At 41.8% G+C, this 23340-nt stretch overlaps 2 protein-coding genes across 3 annotated transcripts in view; both read left to right on the top strand.

The window, feature by feature from the left end:
• On the top strand, positions 1-9940 carry ccnf (cyclin F). The gene is made up of 17 exons (XM_026164939.1): positions 1-302; positions 1136-1290; positions 1399-1505; positions 1590-1657; positions 1781-1977; positions 2244-2297; positions 2644-2748; positions 2973-3050; positions 3501-3655; positions 4013-4177; positions 4273-4396; positions 4506-4686; positions 4844-4931; positions 8159-8258; positions 8386-8519; positions 9046-9224; positions 9413-9940. Exons 1-17 carry the CDS (start codon positions 290-292, stop codon positions 9865-9867), a joined length of 2358 nt encoding a protein of 785 aa, XP_026020724.1. The 5' UTR covers positions 1-289; the 3' UTR covers positions 9868-9940.
• Positions 9941-20182: 10242 nt separating this feature from the next.
• Positions 20183-23340, top strand: part of abca3b (ATP-binding cassette, sub-family A (ABC1), member 3b) — a 34945-nt gene continuing 31787 nt past the window's right edge. Inside the window, exons 1-2 of one of the 2 annotated variants that reach the window (XM_026164936.1) lie at positions 20183-20507; positions 21456-21554. In XM_026164936.1, coding sequence (XP_026020721.1) covers positions 21501-21554 — 54 coding nt within the window. In that variant the 5' untranslated portion in view covers positions 20183-20507; positions 21456-21500. Of the gene's footprint in view, positions 20508-20557; positions 20859-21455; positions 21555-23340 lie in introns of those variants that run through there. The other variant, XM_026164937.1, reaches the window with a different exon arrangement.

Below are 23340 nucleotides of genomic sequence, written 5' to 3'. Positions count from 1 at the left end.
GCGGGCGGTCCTAGAGAGCATCTTTTGGGGCGGGTCCAATAAGTGAGGACGCGTGCTTGGATTTGAATTCAGGCAATAGCTAACAACTTACGGAGACATTAGTCAACTATCACAGCAAAACAGACACAGGAAACAACACTGTAACACTGCCTATTTCGTTTTCTAGTGATTAGTGTGAGCATTTGAATGTGAGTAACATTAGCCAACATCGTCTCGTATATAAATCGCTACTCAAGAGTTGCATCTACAGTAAGACATCGCTGTTTGAGGAGTGATCCCTGTACTTGCAATGAAAGCAGGCGGTAAGTACTTTTTTCAACTTGTTCTTGCTAACACCGATATATGGAAATTACTATAATATGCAACAAGTGTTTGCGGTCTTACTTCAGAGCACTAAAGTTTGACACAGTTAGCATTGGTGATTAGCTGCTGCTCACCACAAACGTTAACTGGTATAGCCTCCGGGAAGTAATGGTAAATCATATTGGCAATATATCTATGCAGGTAAAACGTCTCTTCTTTTAACTTTGTGAGCATTTTGTGGTCATTGAAAAATAAATACTTAGCGTTAGACTAGTTCGAATTTGAAACCTAATTGAAACTCATCGTTACTACTGCCGTGGAACTTACAGGAGGGAAATTTGGGCGCTCATCGACTTTGACTTTCCTCCTTCAGCTGCTCAGTTCACCGCCGTTAGATTTTTAACATCTGCAGAAAAAAAACATTAGCTTTTTATGTGTTTTAATACTTTTAAGGTGATGATCTTTCCATTAATTTAAACATTTTCCCACTCACTCACAGAGAGTTTGAGTAGACCACCCGTAGATGCCTTACGTTAGTAGTTTTGAATGTGGAGCCATGCAACCTTCATCTTGGAGTGCATCACTGTATGTCTAAATCAACTTGACCTGCTTTCAATGAAAGGCAAATATTAGTTAGTCATTAATGTGAGAATTAGTTAGCCAATCTTGCACTTAGGTGTGGAATTTTAAGTGATTTGTGATTTTGATTGTGTACACTTAAAGCATTCCTCCCAGTGCTGTTGCTTGCAGGGTGAATATGGGAAAGATGCTCAAGTATTCAAAACATTTGATGTGTAATATATGCAGTTCCTCTTTGCTTTTTTTCTTTCAGTTGTCCACTGCCGTTGTTCAAAATGCTACTCGGTTCCAGCACGGAAGCGGGTACGTAAGCGATCTTCTGGGATCACCTTGCTGTCTCTCCCTGAGGAGGTTCTTCTCTGTGTGCTCCAGTATCTCTCTGCAGAGGATCTCCTGTCTATCCGAGCTGTGAGTAAAAGTGCACACTCTGACACAGCTAAACTCTTTATTACCTGAGATTTCTCCTCTGCTGGGGTTCTAATTATTTTTATTTATTTGTTTAAATGCCTGTTTCAGGTTCACTCTCAGCTGCGGGACATTGTTGACAACCACTCTAGTGTTTGGGCCAGGGTCAGTTTCAGAGACACGTGGCCATCCCCAAACACATTATGGCTTTTTGAAAGGTACATCACCTACTGTCAAAAGTGTACTTATATATATGTTGTTTGTCAATTTGAGTCTTTACTTTAAATTTTGTCTTCCTTTAGAGCTGCAGACAAAGGGAATTTTGAAGCTGCTGTGAAGCTTGGAATTGCATATTTATACAATGAAGGACGTAAGTTGTTGGTTGGTTCATGTCAGAGATTAAATGGGGAGTCATATATAAACACAGATAACAGAAAACCCTTTAAATAATTGAACTAATTGATTAAAAATGTGCATCCTCTCTCGCCTTCAGCATTGTTAAGTGACGAGGGCCGAGCAGATGTGTGTGGTCGAAAGGCTTCCCACTTCTTTAGCCTCGCAGAGAGCCTGCGCTCCCTCACAGCAGATCCCTTCATCTGGGTGTTCATCCGTCCACCGTGGTCGCCCACCGGCAGCTGCTGCAAGGCCGTGGTGTTTGATCACCTCAAGGCTGAGTGCGCTAACAACATGGTAGGCTCAGAGTTCCTGTTTGACCAGCTGGGGTGCAAATTTAATCTCCATTGATGTCTGATTTGGTCTTAAAGTATTAAGTTGGGGTTTCTCTTAAATCATTAATTCAGACAAAATATTACATAAAAATGTAATATTTGGAAGGCTGCCTGAACACCCTGTCCTTAAAGCTTGGCTTCTGTTCTTCTTAGTTGACTATGATTTACAGTGCCATACACTGCATGTGCAAAACTGTTTACCAATCTGCTTTTGTGATTTCTCTGCAGGAGAGGAGGGGTCCCCTGTTGCATTGTTTGGCCAAAGTTTTGCAGCTGTTTGAGGTGAGTGAGACTGTGGGGGGCTGTATCTCAATCCAGGTGTGGTTAGACCAGTTTCTATTACCCCCACCCCTTCACCAAAACCTAAAACTGAGCTGATGTCACAGGGGCTGTTGGACCAGTTGGTCATTAGCACCACAGATGGAATAAGTCCCTGTCATGCAGCTTCTGTTGTCTTACAGGCCTTGTTGTTTCTTCTTACTCACAGCTTCAGTATGCTTTGTTATTTACCAATGTGACAAAGCAGAACTATGTCACGAGCCTTCATATGTTGCAGAGACAGCATGCGGCAGACAGTTTACCTTTACTGCTATCATTAACCTTAAGGAACTGTGTTTCATTTGTCCAGGATGATGAGAAGCGTTCAGAAGCCATATCCATGCTGGAGGAGTCGTCACAGGCTGGCTGTCTACAGAGCTCATACCTGATATGGCAGCACAGCCGTAAGGCAGCTGTGAGTCAGGTTCTCTCATTACCGTGTTTCGAGATTTACTCTCAGAAGCATGCGCCTTTGGTGAAGACAGCTGTTTGTTTGGGATTTATTTCTTATTTACACAGTCAGTCAAACATAACCAGCTAACATAGTAAATGCTTTACAGATTCTAGAAAGATTCTCACGTTGACTCCAATCATGAGCTTACGGTTTTGTTTTCGGTTTTTTTGGTGTATGTATTTCAGATCGCAGATCCAGGAAGGTACCTGCAGTGTGTGCGAACCCTCAGGGACTATGCTGGGAAAGGATGTTGGGAGGCACAGGTGCGTGATTGAGGACAATTCACCAACTTTCAGTTGGTTTCTTGTGATCGGTTTTCTCTGTCAATCTGTAGCTTTGTTCTCTCTTTGTACTCCCCTGCGGTGATACAAAAAAGCAGCAAATGGCTTTTCTTTTGAAAACCTTTCAGCTGTCATTTCTTGTTTTTTATTACCCGGGCCTACATTTCTCCAGAGTTGGAGTTGCTTATTGAAATGCTATCAACTAAAGTCAAGAGGGCTTGACAGATGTTGACGTTCTCTCTTTCTTTTTTTTTCTTTTTTTTTCGCCCCACTGAATCACAAAAGTATGACTCAGCTAAATCCCAAGGTCTGTAATTATATCAGGAAACTAATACAGTACTAAACTTTGTTGTTGCCTTTCTAGCGTTACATAGCAGCAAGATGTCAAGCCTTCTTGTGTAATTATTTTAGTGCTTTGTCTTCTTCCCCTAGTTGTCCTTGGCCAAAGTGTGCAGCAGTGGCAATCCGCTGGGTTTGGAGTCGAAGGCCTGCTCGGATTTAGTCGCCCAGCTCTTCAGCTCCTGTAATCCAGCATCACGGCCCTCATCTCAGGAAATCTTGAAACAAGGAATCAAGGACAGCATGAGGTAGATCGAACAGAAGCAACGTCATGATTTTACTGTCTCTTGATGAATATCTCTAGTCCCTGTGATGACTCACTGCGTGCTGATTATCCTCCCCTTCTTTAATGACATTAGTAAAGGGATGACACACCCCGGCAATAAAAGTTACCACATCGACTCGAGGTAGATGTGACCGAGTCTGATGCCCTGAGTTAACTTGAATTGTTGTTACCAAGTTTTAGAAACGCCACTTTCTGCTTTCCAAAGCCACCCAGTTTATATTCTTAAAAGGTTTACGATATTGATTATTATTACATGGTTAAAACTTGGCACACTGCCCTGATGCACCTGATTTTAAATTTTTTGTCTGCTTGTCTCCAGGTACATCCTGGTGGACTGGCTTGTGGAGGTGACCACAATGAAGGACTTCACCAGCCAGACGCTGCATGTGACTGTAGGCTGCGTGGACCGTTATTTGACTTTGCGGTCTGTCCCCAAAGCTCGTCTTCAGTTATTAGGAATCGCCTGCATGGTCATCTGCACAAGGTAAGGATGCACACATACCATGGTTTTTGTTCGTTTCTGAATTATTTATTTATCTAAAAGGCAAATGTTTTGTAACTTTTTTTTTTCCTTTTCAGATACATCAGCAAAGAAATCCTGACCATACGTGAAGCAGTTTGGTTGACAGACAACACCTACAAATATGAGGACCTGGTTCGAATGATGGGAGAGGTCATCTCTGTGCTGGAGGGAAACATCAGGGTGAATACAACAAGCATCGTTTGTTTAGTGTATTGTTTAGTATTTGGTGCCAGTGAAGTATTTCCCGACCTTCTTTAATGCAAAGACTAATGCTTATGCTTTCTTGCAGAGCCCCACACTGCTGGACTACGGCGAGGTCCTGTTCTCTCTGCTCCCTCTGGAGAGGCGAACCACTCACCTATTTAGCTACATCTGCGAGCTGTCCCTGCTTTACTCTGCTCTAGCCACACCGCCACCTGCTAAACTGGCCTGTGCCGCACTGCTGCTCACACGGGCATTACATCACTATGGTAAACACACTCGCTCATACACACTCGTACAACGTTCCAGCCTTTTAACAACAGGCTGTAACTCAAGAGTCTTTTCAAACAAGCAGAATGTACAGGTTTAGTTTCGTGTTAAGTTTACCTTCATCTTAAATTATGTCTGTGTTCTTCCTCTCTGCAGCTCCTCTTTGGCCCACCTTGTTGGCAGATTACACAGGCTTTTCCAAGCAAGACATTGTTCCCCTTTCAGTGCTGCTCTATGTCAAATGGTACGTTTCTGCGTGTGTGCGCGTGTGTGTGTGTGTGCGCGCGCGTGTGTGCGCGCGTGTGTGCGCGCGCGCGCGCGCGTGCGTGTGTGTGTGTGTGTACGCAAAACTAAACTCCCTCACATCACGCCATGTTAGATTCACAGAGTGTGACATTAAATGACATCAGAGCAGCCGTGACTTGCACATCTTAAATGCTTCAGATCATAAGCTGCAAGTGTAATAAGAAATATAAAATGGGCATATCTATTTTGTGCTGTTTGCTTTACCCTACTGTATTTGATTAGTGGTTACTTAGCGCAGATCCTACTAAACCCTGGGTTATACTTGGTTACGGACACGGACAACTGGAGACCCAACATGAGAGTTATCATTCCTGTTATACTTCTTTGAAGCCTTGGACCCTCCACATTCCAGGAACCCAAGAGAACTCGTGCACATTGAAATTATAAAACCAGATTTAAGTCTTAGCATTATCTAGTATCCATGTAATTGGAACTACAGATGTAACTGCATAAACTTTACTGGTTCACCCCACCGACACAGGAGCAATCTGCTTAAAGCCTTGATTATACTTTGCACGTCTGAGTCAGCTCGGTCTTTGCATTACAGAGACTTAGCAGTACAATGCACTTAACCCCATGTGTACCAGAGTAGGTGGACAAAGTAGTACAACAGGAATGATTACTTAGCCATCGTGTCTCCAGCTCAATAAACAATAAAAAAACATGGACGTAGCTTCCACGTCAGAAAAATGAAACCAATGTAGAAATGCCTTAAACTTGCATTCTGCTTGAAGGCCACCAGATGGTGATAGCTGAAGTTGCAGAAAGACTTTCGATCCAATAGAAGTCTAGAAAAACAGCTTTCTGATTTGACCTCTGTAAACAAGTCTGATGGACTCAGTCATACATTTTGGGATAATATTAAATTTAAAAAAAAGGAAGTTTTTTTTTGTAAATCTTGGTCATACCATCTTTCATAATCGAGGATTATTTATGGCGTGAAACTGTACACTCATTGGCTAATGAGGTTTCAACAACAAGTCATCAGCCAATAGATGCACAGTTTATGCTTCACAGACAGTTTATACTCACCTTTGGGCTTCAAAACGGGACTTCGGAAATCAACGAGTAACATCACAATAGCTATGTTCATGTTATATACTGTCTATGCGCCACCTGTCTGCATAGACAGCATAATCATGGTTTTAGTATGCAGAAATTGCTAAAATTCCAAAAATTGTGCACTTAAAATGTAAATAAACAGAATGCAATTATTTTCAAATCAAATAAACCCATATTTTATTCAGAATAGATCACAGAAAAGAGGGAGCGTAATTTTAATGGAAATATTAGCTCATTTTGAATTTGGCAGCAACGTGGCGCAAAAAAGTTTGGATGTAGGGCAACAAACGGCTTGGAGATTAAAGTAGTACTTAAAAGAAACATTTTACAATTAAATATGCTAATTGGCATCTGGACAGTAATATGACTGGGTTTGAGAAGGGGGGGTCTTTGAGAGACAGTTTCTCATGAGTAAAGATGAGCAGAGGTTCATCAGTTTAACATTGTGGAGACTTCAAAAATATCTCACCATGTACATCATAATCCATATAATCATCCAATATCAAAACATCCTGAGAATCTGGAGAAATCTCTGTGCACACGGGATCTTTCTTCTTTATTTTCTTTTTTTTTTTTTTTTTTTTTTTTTTTAAATGGCTTTGAGGTTTTCACATCATTGCATTTAGGAATGAATGCATTTCTAAATGCATCATACTCTTACTCGCAAAAAACTGAAGCACAAATTTCTTGCTTGGCCTGTTTTTAAATAGTGAGCCATATTCTTAGTCAGTTCTATTAAAATGCTCTTTTTGGAGCACAGTCCAGAAGTCCAGTTAATAGATGCAGTTTGTGGAGGTGAAGCCTAGTATAACAAATGCTGCTGCTATGCCTCAAACTCCAGCATGGAGGATGGGTTTGTTTGTTTTTTTCTTTCTTTTGTTTTTTTCTTTAATAAATCGCCCCACAGTAGGGTTGTGATGAAGGAAGAAACTATCCATAGAGGCCATAACAGTTTGTAGCGGGCAGTAAATCTGCTTTTAAACTTTAAAATGTGATATTTTAACAAGAGCAGCCTGTGGGAAATGACTTGTTTTTTGGAGTCATACTTAAGTGGCAATTAGAAGGATTGCAGTTTTTGGCACTTCTTTATTGGCTTGACTTTTCAGCCCTGGAGGCTGCGTCTTGCTTGTAGCTTGTTGTTAATTACAGGTTGTTCGGCTGAGGGACTTATAACTCTTTATGTACTTAAGAAATTGTTATGGTAAAGCAAGAAGCAACGCTAAGTCAAGAAAAACGGGGGGGGGGGAATCAGCATTGGCAAAGTAAGGAGTGGGCTAATGGGCTGACTGAAAGCAGATGACAAAAACTTCCTGTTTTGTCTTTGGGTTATTCTTTATCAATGCGTTTTTGTTTTTTGTTTTTTGTTTGTTTTTTTGTTTCCCAGCTGTCACTTATGATAATTGGTGGTTTCATTGTTACAGTTCGTCCATGTTCGGAGAAAAGAGATTTACCTGCATTCACCTAAACCCTGCTCAAACATGATTGGTCGATGGAACTCCAAAACTACAAGCAGACTGTAAAATTGCTATTGACGTGCTCCCATGGCCAATAATCTCACCAGTTTCTCTCCTATTATTGGATCTCACAAATTAATAAAGCAAATGCCTGTTCAGCTGTTTATTTACAGCTCAGCAGCTTTACAGAACCTACATTGGAGAAGATGAGCCAAAAATGTATTTCCCTGTTGCCTCACTGTGCTTTCCTCGATTGGAAGATAACAAGAATTGATTGATGACTCTGGCCAAAGAAAGTGATTGGCCGTGAGGGTTTTAAAGCAAAACCAAAGTGGAGAGAGTGCCAGAGTCTTATAGACAGAGGGAAGCATTTGGACTATTGATGTGGAGGTGGTTGGATGTGGGTGTGTGTGTGTGTGTGTGTGTGTGTGTGTGGGTGACCAGTGAATCAGCAACTGAGTCACAGAAACGTGCCTCGGGGTGAGTCTCTTTGATAGGTGAGCATCGTATCAACAAACTGTAATTCGCAAATGGACAAGTAACGAGATTTGTCCCCAAGAGATGATTGAAGTGTTGCTGCAAGTAAACTGGATCATACTCAGGTCTTGTTTTTTTTCCCCTTTGCTTCCCCCTCCCTGTCTGTCTTCAGTTTCAGTCAAGATGTTCCCAAAGATTACAGGCACGTCTCTCTCACTGGTGTCAAGCAACGGTTTGAAGACGAGGCCTACCACCACATCAGTAAAGATAAGGTACTGCGCTAGTATTATTATTATTAATTGTCTTAATTTTATAAAAAAGGGTTAGGCATGGTTAAGGCATATCTTGCCGTGGTTTTTCTGAATGAAATTTTTTCCTCCCCTTCATGGTTTCAACAAGGTGATGGATTTTAAAGAGCTCTGCCAGATCCTGGAGATTCCTGAGGTGGTGCCTCAGATGGAGCCTCCCAGTCCCACTGGTCAGCCAGCGGACATCCATACCTTCCTGGCCTCTCCATCAAGCGATAGCAAGAAGTAAGCAGGGTCTGAATGTGTAGAGACACATCATTAGCTCACATAATTGTGAGTAATGTGGCATTTATTTTCTCTTTCTATGACTGTGAAAATCGGTATTAATTGGCCACTCAGTAAAAACATTTGCTGCGCAATGTACCCTGTGCGAGCAATCAAATGATTTTAGATAAGTGTACTGACTACATCAGCAAAGACCAGGGAACAGTTCCTATTAAAGCTCCAGTATGTAACATGATGTGGCATGTGTAGCACCCAGTTTTGCATCATGTGCAGGATGTATATAGAAAATCAATACAAGCTTAGTAGAGTGCTGGTGTGATGGGATTTAGGACATGCGGAGAATTGAGACACACCCCGCCTCTTTCCTTGCTCATTTAGCAGCTCTTATCGTGGCTGAGTCACCTGTGTGCTGTGGCGAACTGACTCGTGAAGCATCTTGACCAGAAGGTGTTTGTTTTTGTGCCATCTGCGAGAAGTTCCCGTGACTCACAGCAACCCCTCTGCTTGTCCCACTGTTTTTCCGAAGGAGACGCGATGACAGCATGCAGGCGCACCGAGGCAGCTTTGTGGCCACGCCCACTGCAGAACTATCAAATCAGGAGGAGAAGCTGCTGGGCGACATCCTGGATTGGAGCCTGGACACTTCCTGCTCGGGTTATGAGGGGGACAGGGAGGAAGAAAGCGAGGGAGAGAGAGAGGATGACTGTGAGTATGAAGGAGGGGTAGGGCACGCTTAATGCAGTGCTGATTACCAGCAGGCTCAAATTCTTTAATGCATTTAAATGAGCTAAACTATATGAACAGGAGAATAATGCCTGAGTTCATCTTGAGTAAGACATAATTTAAATGGAGATGACTAAGCAGCACTTTCTTTTCTTTGTTTCCCCCAATAGGTTCCATGATATCCATCAAGCTGGATCCGCTTACTGATGCAGGCGAAAGGGGGGAGCACTGCCGAGCTCTATCCAGCGATGAGGACAGCTTCTGTGAAGCAAGGAGGGAGGTGAACAAGGATTCCCAAGGCCAAGAGCCCGTTTCCCTCTCTAAAGACCTTCACAGTTCAGGATATTCCTCAGTCCAGAGTGTAAGCCCCTCATCTACATGTTCCTCCTCCTCCTACTCATCGTCTCTCAGGGCTTGCACATTCAAGACCTTTACCACTTCTCTGGGTGCTGCTTCTTCCAATGCCCAGCCAGGCTTCTGCCTCTTAGTTCCCATGCAGAGGCCTCGGGGCACATCTAGCAAACAAGTAAAAAGGAAGAACACAGCGGCTCACAGTGGATGCGAGGTGGAGAGAGAAGAGGAGGAAGAAGAGTATTCTGCCAGTGCAGGGTTTCTGAGCCTATAGACCATGGTTATTTTGATGGCCTCAGACTTTTCACACTTTAAGAAAACACACACACACACACACACACCACACACACACACACACAAAAAAAAAAAAAATTCCAGCACTTTTCAATATTGCAGGCTGACTCATGTCAGTCTGCACTGGTCTGTCAATCACCACAAGATCTAGAGACTTGGCTCAAGGAGAAGTAAGGGAAAGACGAACGTCTGTATATGAATAGAATAGAAACATGCCTTCTATTGTGTTACATTTCATTTACATGTTTACAGGCTTGCAGCAATTAAATACCTCCAGTAAAGAGACTCACACTCAGCTCTGATACCACTGGAAAATAACTTGCCTTTCCTCAGGACCCTGGTACAATGGTTGCCATTTCAGCTGTTTTTACAGTCTCCTACAACGACCTATCTCAGATCACGCTGGATAGTTGTAAAAAGTGAAACCTCATGGATATGTTTTGTTTTTTGGGGGGGTGTATTGTTTTGGTTGCTGATATGCACTGTCTGTACAAGAAGTAAGCTTGTATTTTGGTGAATTTCATACATAGGTGACCACTGTCATCTACTTAATGGATCGTCAATGATTGTTTGCCTTCACGTTCACTTTTGTTCTTTGCCAAAGGTACTGTGGTGGTGTCTGTTTTACTCGTTTCAGGGGCATCTACCTTCAGAGAAGCAGAGCTGTGAAATGACTCATTTGGTGAACTGCATCCTCTGTAGTCTTACACCAGTTTATACACCAGTTGTGCTGTGTATAAATTTTTATTCTGTTTTAATGTTTTGATCAGTGTTAAGACCTGTAACACACTAATCACATCAGGTGGTAAATGTTGGGTTTTTCATACACTATACATTTGTGAAGTTTTGCCAATGACCAAGAACCACCAGCCGAACAACTATTGTGCAAATGTTTGGTGTTGTGTGGTTGTAACTTATTTTTGCGCAGACCTGACACAGCACCCAGCGCAACACAGAACTCTAAGATGATGTGAAAAAGTGCTTTACTCACTTTTCTTTCTTTCTCCATCTGTATAAGGTCTAGCACTTTAATTATCACAGAAGGGAGGGTGGTTCAATCAATGTAACAACTTTCCACGCTTGAACAATCAGTACTAAAGTGGTTTTAATGCATTAGTGTTTCTGTCGTTGACGCAAATGGAAGTTGTTTTTTTGTTGTTGTTTTTTTTACACTAAACAAGTTTTTGTTTTTTGTCTTTTCTTTCTGGGGTTTTCACTGAATTTCATCCCACATTCAGGAGGACCAGTACATGATGTTGAAAGGATTGTGACTGACTGTAAATGCATTTTAAACTGTTACTTCAGACTGGTTATAGCCTGTGTTGTTTTTTTTGTTGGTTTTTTTTTTTAATGTACATAGTGTTTTTATGTATAAATGAGAAAAAAGAACAAAGAAAATGCCACTACTTGAAATTTTATTTGCTTCATTCCAAAAAAGGCAGTTTTCTTTGTGAAATTGTTTTTAGTGTGTTCTCAGTAGACATTTGATGTGAATATGTACTACTTTTTTTTTTTTTTTTTTTAACTTTTTTTTTTTTTCTGTTTTTCAAATAAATCAAGACATCATGGCGCGTCTAAGTGTCACCTTTGAAGCACTGCACATTTGCACAGTAAAATCTTATTTCACATTATCTAGATCTGGGTTGGTTCTGCATTCTTTCCCACTCCAGCTCCCAGCAAAAAAGATGGTAGATAACAGTGTAATAAGGCTTGTATCGTTCTAAGTCTAGGTGCGCATTGAACGCAAAAGAAATTGGCCCCCACTCACGCACTACTCAAGAAAGAAAAAACAGGATCACCCTTTAAAGTGCCGTTTATTTGCTTCAGCAGTGAGCAATGCCAAAAGAATATACAAAACTCCCTAAAGGTTCCTATGCTTCCCTATACAAAAGAAATCAAACCAAAAGACAGTTCACTTACCTAACATTCTAAAAGAAAAACAGGAGAAAACTGAATCAACAAAAAATGGCTTCTCACGCCTAGCAGGCTGCTGCAGTGAACAATATATACACAGTGAAAAAAAGGTACACAAATGCTTCTTTACAAATTTATTTACAAGATCAAAGCTCTAACGCCAGACACACACACGAGGTTAAACTTGCGAGTCAATTGGTAAAAACACTTTATGTAACAACAAATCAAAAACACAGGCTCTTTGTTGGGGTGGTGGAGGCTAGGAGAGAGGGGTCAGGTGGTTGTCATCTGGTGGTTAAATACTGGAGGTGATCAACCAATTGTCCAATCCCAGGGCAGGAACAACCTCCACCCAACAACTCAGCAGGCACGCCCAGGTGTCCACCCCCATGAAAGAAAAGGAAAAAACTCACAGCCATCCTCTTTTGGGAATAGTCACACATAAAACAAACACTGATAACACTGAATCATAACAGGCTGTACATCAGAAAGAATTTAAGGAAAAAACATTGGTGCAGCCCACTTAGTAATGGAGCCAAGGATGCTTGTGCTCATGATTATTTTTTATGCCCCTTTTCTTGTGATGAGGTAATTATTATATTTATCATAGCTGTTTTTTGAAAGCTCCTAAGGTGTAAACTACAGGTGATCTAAGAAGAACTTCAATTATTACTAAAAGTTGAGTTGTCAAGATTATTTGTAAATTGGAGCTCTTTTAAGGTAGGATTCAAAATGTAATGCAAAGTATTTACATGTCTCGGCTATTAAATAGTGCAGCTATTTTCTCTGCAGCACAATTACCCATTGCATGGTATGGTCTCAAACACAAAGAGTGAAATGTTACAATTAACCCCATAGTCTGGGTTAGTTGTAACATATCCTGGGGTGAAATGTAACACAATGAAATAAGGGTACTAACAAAACATTAACATGTAATCTTTGTTTATTCAACACATGAATGCACTTAGAGCCATTTATGTAGCTCTGTGTGTGTGTGTGACAGAATGCAGAAATCTAGCTTTTGAACATATTCCAACCGCCCAAAAAAGACAAGTTATGGAATTTTCTGCAACTGAATATTTCATTAATTTTGGTTGGTCTTCCTTGAGTTTGGCCTCATTGGCTAAGTTGGCATTATAACCTACAACTCGTGCACCAATTTTGAACATAACAATGAAGCTGAAAAAATGTAGTTGTTCACCAGCATCGCAATTCCATTACTTTTTATCATGGCTTACCTTGGTGTGGTTTGCAAAGTGCTTCAGAAAGATGAGGAAATCTGTTTCTTGCATCCATCCTGACTTATTTCCACTACCAGTACTTCCTACTGGTCCATCTCTGACACAGTGGTCTGCATAATGTATGTGTGGGAACACAAACAGTGGAGGAATTGTGTTGCCAATGGCATTAACCGCATATACAAAAGCGACCAGTGAACCTCTCTCTGCTGATGTCACTGCCCCAACTTGTTTAATACAAGTTAAAGTAATAGTGTGGTAAGTTGTAACATCTGCATTATTGTTACAAATAACCCAGACTGTTGCTGTTACAACTGACCCAGACTCCTATAGCCATGAACTAGCTAACATTACAGCCAATGGCTAAAACATTAGCACTAAAGACCTACACAGAATATATCCCCATAGACATACAAATAACACAATTTAAGTTTGATGAGTTTAACTGAAAAGCAAATAATGCTATTAGAAATTGAAATAAAGTAGAAAAACTTACTTTTTGGCATACAAATTACTTTTTTTCGTGTTAAATTGTCTGTGTTTGACAAAATGTGCTGATTTTTCACATGTGATAGCAGAACTGAATTGGGCATGCACAGGATGAGTCACATCATTTGAAACTTAGCCCTGATTGGAGAAATTGGAAGTGTTACAACTAGAGATGGCACGATACCACTTTTTTATGTCCGATACCGATACCGATATCATAAATTTGGATATCTGCGATACCGATATGAATCTGATATAGTGTTTTTTAATCAACAAAACTGTTTTTTTTAAATATCGTGCTGCATTTTGTATAAGTTCATACTCAAGTTTAAAACAACAACTACACTAAAGCTATTCTGTTATACCTGTATGCAAAAAAAATATTTCATAGTTCAGCAATACTGATCAATCTAATAAACTTAAACCTACACCATCCTCCCTATTCTGGTATTTTAAAGATCAAATCACTTTTATTGTCACATCACATGTGCAGGTACATTGGTACAGCACATGTGAGTGAAATTCTTGTGTGTGAGCTTCACAAGCAACAGAGTTGTGCAAAATACAATAATGTAAACAAGCAAAATACAAGAATGGCTACATCTGAAACTAATAAATATATGTACAATATATAATAGTATATGCATTTCTGGATGTGTATACTAAATATTTTTCTACGTGTGTGTGTGTGTGTGTACACATATTTTACAAATTAAATAGAGTCAACAATAAATAAAATATATAAAAATATACAGAGTTGAGACATGTGCAAAACAGTGGCATTACTGTACAGTATGTAGTGCATAATGTTAAAGTTCCAGTAGTGAAGCTGAGGTGTCTATGACGTGTTCAGCAGTCTGATGGCCTGATGGAAGAAGCTGTCTCTCAGTCTGCTGGTTCGGGACCGGATGCTGCAGAACCTCCTTCCTGATGGAAGTAGTCTGAACAGTTTATGGCTGGGGTGACTGGAGTCCTTGATGATCCTCCCCGCTTTCCTCAGGCAGCGCTTCCTGTAGATGTCTTGGAGGGAGGGAAGCTCACCTCCAATTATCCGTTCAGAGCACCGCACTACTCGCTGGAGAGCTTTGCAGTTGTAGGCGGTGCTGTTGCCATACCAGGTGGTGATGCATCCAGTGAGGATGCTCTCAATGGCACAGTAATAGAAGGTCCTGAGGATGCGGGGGCTCATGCCGAATCTTTTCAGTCTCCTGAGAAAGAAGAGGCGCTGCTGCACCTTCTTCACTGTTTTGTTTGTGTGTACTGACCACGTAAGATCCTCAGCCAGATGTACACCAAGGAACTGGAAGCTGCTCACTCTCTCCACAGCAGCGCCGTTGATGGTGATGGGGGTGTGTACTTCTCTGCACCTCCGGAAGTCCACTATCAACTCCTTTGTCTTTGCGACGTTGAGGGTGAGATGGTTGTCTTGACACCAGTGGGACAGGGCGCTGACCTCCTCCCTGTAAGCCGTCTCATCACCATTGGTGATAAGACCCACCACTGTAGTGTCGTCCGCAAACTTCACAATGATGTTGGAGTTGTTAGTGGCTGTGCAGTCGTAGGTGTAGAGTGAGTACAGGAGAGGGCTCAGTACACACCCCTGTGGAGCACCAGTGTTCAGTGTGATGGGGGATGAGGTGATGCTGCCCAGTCTGACCACTTGGCGTCTGTCAGACAGGAAGCTAAGGATCCAGCTGCAGAGGGAGCTGCTCAGTCCTAGATCCTGCAGTTTCCTGTCCAGCTTCGAGGGAACGATGTTATTGAATGCTGAGCTGTAATCTACAAACAGCATTCTCACATACGTGTCTCTCTTCTCCAGGTGTGACAGGGCAGTATGTAGTGTCAGGGCTATGGCATCATCAGTGGACCTGTTGTGGCGGTATGCGAACTGTAGAGGGTCCAGTGAGTCGGGTAGTGCAGAGCAGATGAAGTCCCTGACCAGCTTCTCGAAGCATTTGCTTACGATGGGGGTCAGGGCTACAGGTCGCCAGTCGTTCAATGAGGAGATGGTGGAGGATTTGGGTACAGGGACGATGGTGGCCATTTTGAAGCAGGCTGGGACTACAGACAGAGAGAGGGAAAGGTTGAAGATGTGCGTGAACACTCCAGCCAGCTGAGCCGCGCATGACCTGAGGACGCGGCCGGGAATCCCGTCCGGACCAGTAGCTTTGCGTGCGTTCACCTTCCTGAAGCACTTCCGCACATCCTCCTCAGACACAGTGTGCGCACTGACGTCATCCGCGGTGCGCACACTGTCCGGTCTCATGGTGTTCGCTGTGTCGAATCTAGCGTAGAATACGTTTAGATCCTCACACAGAGAGGCCGTGGTCTGCGGTGTGCTGGTTTTCCCTCTAAAGTCTGTCGGGGTTGTCAAACTGTTGCTCCACCCTGTCCCTGTACTCACGTTTGGCTGCTTTGATCGTCTTCCGGAGTTGGTAATGTGCGTGTTTGTAGTCCGATGTGTTCACGGAGGCAAAGGCGGTGCTCCGTGCCGCCAGTGCCGCGCGAACATCTCCGTTAATCCAGGGTTTTTGATTTGGGAAGGATTTAACTGTTCTGGATGGGACGACATCTTCCACGCATTTCCTGATAAATCCGCAGACTGAGTCTGTGTACTCATCAATGTCCCTAGCAGCCACGTGAAACATTTCCCAGTCCGCGTGATCAAAACAGTCCCGCAGCGCAGACTCCGATTGGTCCGTCCAACAGTGCACCGCCCTCCGGGTTGGAGCTTCCTGTTTCAGCTTCTGCCTGTAGGCGGGCAGGAGCAGGATGGAGCGGTGATCTGATTGGCCGAATGGGGCGTGGGGGAGGGCTTTGTACGCATCCCAGAAAGAGGTGTAGCAGTGGTCGAGTAGCCGGTCTCCACGAGTGTTAAAATGGATGTGTTGGTGGAGTTTGGGTGAGACTTTCTTCAGGTTTCCCTTATTAAAGTCTCCGGCTGTGATAAACGCTGCCTCTGGGTGTGCGGTTTCCTCGCTGCTGATCGCGCTGTACAGTTCCCTGAGTGCTCGGTCAGTGTCGGCTTGTGGGGGAATGTAAACAGCCGTAATAATCACTGCTGTAAATTCCCTCGGTAGCCAGAATGGCCGGCACTTAATCATCAGGTACTCCAGGTCCGGTGAGCAGAAGGATTTGACTGGGTGCACGTTCACATAATCACACCAGCTGTTGTTGATCATGAAACACACACCACCGCCTCTGCTTTTCCCAGTAAGATCCTGTGACCTGTCCGCGCGATGCACGGAGAACCCCGGTAGTTGTATTGCGTACCTTGTCCGATAGCCAGGTTTCTGTGAGGCAGATCACGCAGCAGTCCCGCATCTCTCGCTGGAATGAGATCCGTGCCCGAAGCTCGCACAGCTTGTTCTCCAGAGACTGCACATTAGCCAGTAATAAACTGGGTAACGGTGGTCTGTTAGTGCGCCGTCTCAGTCGAACCAGAACGCCAGATCTTCTCCCTCTGCGTCGGCGTTTGCGGCCTCCAGGGCCAGAGAACAAAGGCGTCTCAGGTGAGATGAATGGGGGGTCTGCAAACGGAGCGTCCGTGTTGCAAAACTTGAACTCCGGAAAGTTATAAGAAAGACCGTCTTTTATGTCCAGTAAGGTTTGTCGGTCGTACACAAGGAGACAAGTGCTACTCGCGAAAAAATAAAGGAAAAGTAAAATTAAACACAGAAAAAAGCTGTTGCTTGGGGGAGCTCGCGACGAGGCTGCCATACTTGGCGCCATCTTGTTAAAGAGTACTTAGCGTAAATATTAAGCAACCTAACTAATAGGGTTCCAACTCCCAGCATCAACAAAAATAAATAAATAAAAAATAGGGAACCACTCCTCACGCTCCACCTCATGACGCTTAATCGACGTAATCAACCTTAATTTGATGCAGTGTGAAAAAAAAAATGCACAGAAATCAATTATTTTTCAAGAAATATTAAATAGATTCAACATCTTTCTTCAACAAAATTGCAGACTGCACAGATGGTACCTTCCCAAAGGAAAAAGTACTATAGCTTACTAGGGTATTTAAATTAGACTTAATAGTTACTATATACAGTAATTGACTTCTATTCATTTTACATCAAATTAAAACTTTGGGTGTCAGATAATTATTTATTAAAAGCTAGACATTTTAAATGAGAATAAGAAAGAAAAGTATGTCTTTGTGCCCCCCTTTTCCCTGTTAATGCCCTATCGGCCCCCCTGGCTAAACTTTGCTAGATCCGCCCCTGCACAGTGACCAGCGTCAGCTCCTGGTGTAGAAAGTAATATTAAATAAATTCTAACAACAGCTGATCAAGCTTAAACGTGCTGCTGTTGTTCAGCCGCTGGTTTCCTCTTTCTGGTGCAAAGTGGGCCAAAAACAAACAAGAGAGATGGACTCACGACAGAAAAGCCGATCAGCTGATCATTAAGCAGTTTCATGATTGAAGTAGCAGCAAGAAGAGGCAGTCGCTCCATATATCGCTTGTTAAGCTTAACGCAGGAATGCTTTACAAACATTCAGAGATGGACTTACACACTTGCTTTACTTCTCTCGGGGATAACTTTGTTGGAGATGAAATGCCCGGTAGCTAGCGAAGCTCCAAATGCTATCCAGACCACCAACAGGTCCCGCATGCCACAGCGCTCTATCACGTGATGCATACTGCTCCAACGTGCTAACGTTCTGAGGTGAGTTACGGCGTGTTGCAAGTTTTGTGAGGTGCTTTCGTGATATTTAATGGATCGGATTACATTTTTTATTTTTCTCCGATATCCGATCCAGTAATTTAGGTCAGTATTGGACCGATACCGATACGTAATATCTGATCGGTCCATCTCTAGTTACAACTGACCCACATTACAACTATCCCCGGTCCCCCCCCCCCCCCCCCCCCCCCACACACACACACACACACACACATATATATATATATATATATATATATATATATATATATATATATATATATATATGTTCATTATTCATTCAAAACAGCCCAGAGCATGATGCTGCCACCACCATGCCTCACAGCTGGTACTGTGTTCTCACCACAATGGCACATACCTGAAATATGTAACCCTAACCCACAAATAGCTCAAACTGTGTCTCATCTCACCATGAAATTTTTCTCCAGAAGACATTTGGGTTGTCCATGTAAGCAACTACAAATTTTAGTCAAGCTCAACGGTGTCGATTTTGGAGCAGGTGCTTCTTAGTCCATGGCAGGCTTGAGCTTTGGTTGTTCCTGGGAGGTTTCTGCAAATCCAAACCAATTTCCTGACATCTGCAGGTGACATTTTAGTTATTCTTTCAGATCTTGGCAATTTTTTTGACACATCCAAATAACTTTTGTACAATTATTTAAACTTATGGTCTTGGAATCTGCAGGTGTTTAGAAATGGCTCCAACAGACATTTGAAAGTTGTGTAAATATACAATCTCCTTAGATCTTCACTGAGTTCTTTGTACTTTCCTTTTGTTCTGAGTGTTGGTCAATCCAATGAGAGCAGTCAAACAAATCCTTGTTATGCTGGCAAAGAGAAACTACCAGTTGTATTCAATCATGATCACTATAAGGAGTTAATAGGACTTATCCATTTAAAGACATTTCATAACCTTCAGCACCATTTAGTGAAAGATTTGAGTGTCTATATATTTGAGCCTTTATGTACACTTTTGGCTCTGTGTGGACTAGAGAAAATCCAAAATAAATTCCAACTTCTGCACAAAGTTCCCGTATATCATTACAGTTCCATATAATCATTCCACCCTGGAAAAGAAACAGGTCACAGAACTGAAAACCCCCAATTTTCAGTGACATTCACGTCCATGATGTGTGTATGAAACTGCTGACCAGAAGCATATATGTCCTTCCCAACAGTATGTTGGATTATTTTTAATGCTAAATATACAAACACAAAAGCAAACAAAAGATGCCCCCTGCACGCACGCACACACACACACACACACACACACACACACACACACACACACACACACACACACACACACACACACACACACACACTTAATAAAGATAAAAGGAAAGCAAATAGCTCCACTTGTTTGATACACTACATGGTCAAAACAAACAAATTTCTGTTAGATCAAAATCTTCAAAAAGTTCAAAAAAGGTCCCAAGACATTTCCAGATATCTTTGTCTTCTCCAGAGCTTAACATTCAGTCAGTGAGCTGTAACCTCAAAATAATTTCATCAGCATGAATTAAAAAAAGGAGAAGAAGCAGACATTATATAAACAATCCAAGAGAGAAGTTACTCCATCTGGGTAGTAAGTTTTTGTTGTTGTTGTTTTTTGTCATCTTAACCTAAACTGACTTTTATATTTATTTATGCAGTTTTTGCAAGTTTCCCAACTCTGTGAAAAGAAAAAAAAAATAGTGGAGCAGTACTCCTCAAGCCTGACATATAAATATAAATGCGGTGCCTTTGCGCTTAAAGACGGAAGATGATCTCATCAGGGATTACTTAAAAAAAAAGTTTAGTGGTCTTGATAGAAAGCTGAATAAATAACAAGGAAATAGTAACAATAAGGACAGTATACAGCCTCATACCAACTAAAACTATATTTAAAACTATTATTTAATCTATATTTGGTGTTATATGTGCAGCGGTGACTTTCGATCCCAGTTATTGGGATCATGTGACACCCCTATGTGGTCACGTGATATCTTTTGTTGACGTTTCTCGCTGTATTTTACATGCAATATATCCATGGGCTTATCCAGAAGCTGGTGCAATGTCATCGCCTCGCTAGCAAGCAGCAAACTCCGGAGGGTATAAACTTGCACTGGGCTGCCGGCGAATAGCTTCACTAATGCTACCGAGTATCGACAGCACTGGCGAAGCAAAGAGAGCCGAAGAGATGCTTTTGTTGTCGGTTTAAGACGATACGGAGGGACTGTTTTCACCTCGACAGGAAGAGGGACACCGCAGTTCGTGGAGTTGTTGTGCAGAAACCTTTCTTTTTGAGGTAATTGAGCGTATTTACAGTACTATTTACACTATTAAATAGTGTGAAATGTAACTGTGTCGATGAGTCAGTGCCTCAAATGTAGGAAATTGCTGTCTTTTTTCCCCCTCGGCTGCATTATTTGCATTCATCAGAGCCCTTTAAGGATTGACAAGAAGATTGACCAATCGGGAGAGCCAGAAGGCCCGGGATGGGCCAATCAGAGACGATGTCGAGGAGGTCCACGTCTTTAACTCCCTGTGCGTGGTTATTGTTTGCCAGAAAATACTAATAAGGAACTAGGTCAATGCGATAATTGAGCCCTGACTTATTATAGTCAATGAGACAAGTTCCCAGTTCCTTCACAGAAGGGTCAGTTTTATTCTGTTTTATTCGTGCTGTGCTGTGAAATAAGATTCTAATGGGACAAAAGTGTACTGTGAGACTGCGAGGACATCCTGGTTTAGGAGTTCATGTCTATCGATCGCGCTTTCTGGACTGTGTGTGTTTGTAAATGTGGTATTGCAGATGTGCGCATTCTCGTGTGTTTTGGAGCTGTCACAAATAGCTCTCTGTCTGTGATCTTATTACTCCTATAATAACCTATTGGGGAATTTCCATTGACTATTTATGTAAATGTAAATGACCTGGTTTTTTTTCTTATCACCTCTTTGCCCATGTGCCTCTGGTGTCTGAACAAATTTCTAGACTCTTATCATCTATTTTGTATTTATTATAGCTGTTCATATTTATTACCGATCACAGTTTGTGGAATTTCCTTTTAACTTCTCTTGTTTTGGTTTTCCTCATGGTTCTCAGAAATTATTAAAGATCATGCTTTTGATGATTGCTCAATTTCACTTCTCTTTTCGAATCTGCTGTTAAATAGAAACTCAGAAAGAAGTCATTACAGTTTAGTAGAAGGTAAATCTGGAATGAAAACCTGACTCGCTCTCTTTCTGTCTCCAGCTCCGACAGAAGGCAGCTTGAACTGTGTCCTATGTACCCTTCAAAATGGCCATTTTCCAACAATTTGGACTACTGCTGTGGAAAAATTATCTTCAGCAGGTGAGTTAAAAGAAGGTGTACCACTTCTAACCTGCCTCTATGTCCTTTTTAGGTGCTGATATTCTTCGCAGCACCATTGTGTATTGTCAGAAGTAGCAGTGTTTACAGAGGGGCCGCCTGGATTTACAGCACTGAATTGATAGCAATATGAAAGCTCATAAATACAGTAAACTGACTAACAGTTAGTTTCATGAACTTAAGATGTTACCCAGTGGGTTGAAACCTGTTTAAGCTCAGAAATAGACAATATGTTTGTACAGTTTCTAGACTGGTCAGCTTATTGGTGGCTATCACATGCGTTTCCTAGCCTTATATGGCTGTCTTCGGGAGAAGTCATGGTGTATATCTTTAGTTATTTCAGTTTTTTTTTTTCTTTCAACATAGATCATGAGACAAAAATCATTACAGCTGGATTTTTCTATTGTGTTTATGGGAACAGCATGTGATTACATTCAAGGCCTGTCAGTTTACAGAAGACTGGAAATCATTTTTGCAATACAGAGTGCTTGATTTATACTGGCACAGGCTATTGGTACAGTTCTGTTTGTGCATTGTGCTCTGTAGCTCTTGTACACTTTTGAACATTAATACCAGTTGATGATTTCACAATCCTGCACATTTTGAGAAATGGCTTTTGCTTTCTGCTGCATAGCTTGTGTGCTCTGAGGGCTGTTTCTCCATCACCTATTTGTCTTTCACCTGCTGCTCCAGCTGTTGCCTTGATTCCGTTTGCAGAACACAGGCGCACTATATAATTTAATCTGTCTTACAAAATCTCATATATGATCATATTTGACTTTTACAATGAAATTCACAGACACAGTAGCTTAGGCCTGTTAAAGCCCACAGCAAAGCCCATACATTTCTGGTTCATCCTGTTTTTTATTTTGTGGTCATCACCCCCATGTTGATTTTGACATTATTTTCTAGTTAAGTCTTTTAAAACTTGTAAGCAAGCAAGTTGTGTAAGCAAGACAGATTTCCCACAACTATATGCAGTCATGAAACTAAGTACACACCATGATTCAGTAGTTTTTAGAACCTCTTTTAGCAGCAGTAACCCAAAGTAATCATTTTCTGTATGACTTTATCAGTCTCTCACATCATTGTGGAGAAATTCTGGTGTATTCATTACAATGTTGCTTCAGTTCATTGAGGTTTGTGGGTGTTTGTTTATGCACAGCTCTCTCAAAGAGCCTGCTACAACATTTCAGTCAGGCTGAGGTCCGGACTTTGATTGGGCCATTGCAACATATGACTTTTTTCTTTGTCAGCCGGCAGCAACCTGCCAACCAGTTTTGGCAGGTTGCTGCTCCACACCAGCAAACTGCCAAAACTGCTGTTGTTACAAAGGTGATCATACTTGCTGATGATCAGTTAATCCAGTACATTTTATTAGCAGCATCTGGCTGCTTCCTACCCATGGGAGCAGTAAGGGGACACTACAGTTCACACTGACTTTTTTGCATGACTATATTTTACTCTGTGCTTGCATTCATTCTCCTAAGTAGCAATTTGGATTTATTGCTGAAAGGGGAGGGTGTAATATTGAGATTGAGATTAATGTCCTGAAACTGTCCAATGCACTTTGTACTTCAATCACTCAGCAAGCGGAGTATATCACGTAAATTACGTTTTATTTTAAGTGTCTGTGAAATTGTCTCATTTCACCCCATAACAGGGTAATAGGAATAAACCGATGCCCCAAACCCCATCCTGATTCAAATGATTAGTAGCTTGCATTATCATAGAGAGGTTTTTGCAGAGCGGTTGTACATGTTAAGAT

This window comes from Astatotilapia calliptera, chromosome 4 (genome assembly GCF_900246225.1).
Source record: "Astatotilapia calliptera chromosome 4, fAstCal1.2, whole genome shotgun sequence".
NCBI classification, from domain to species: Eukaryota; Metazoa; Chordata; class Actinopteri; order Cichliformes; family Cichlidae; genus Astatotilapia; species Astatotilapia calliptera.
Note: the sequence above shows the minus strand (reverse complement) of the source record. Positions and strands in the feature narration are given on the sequence as shown.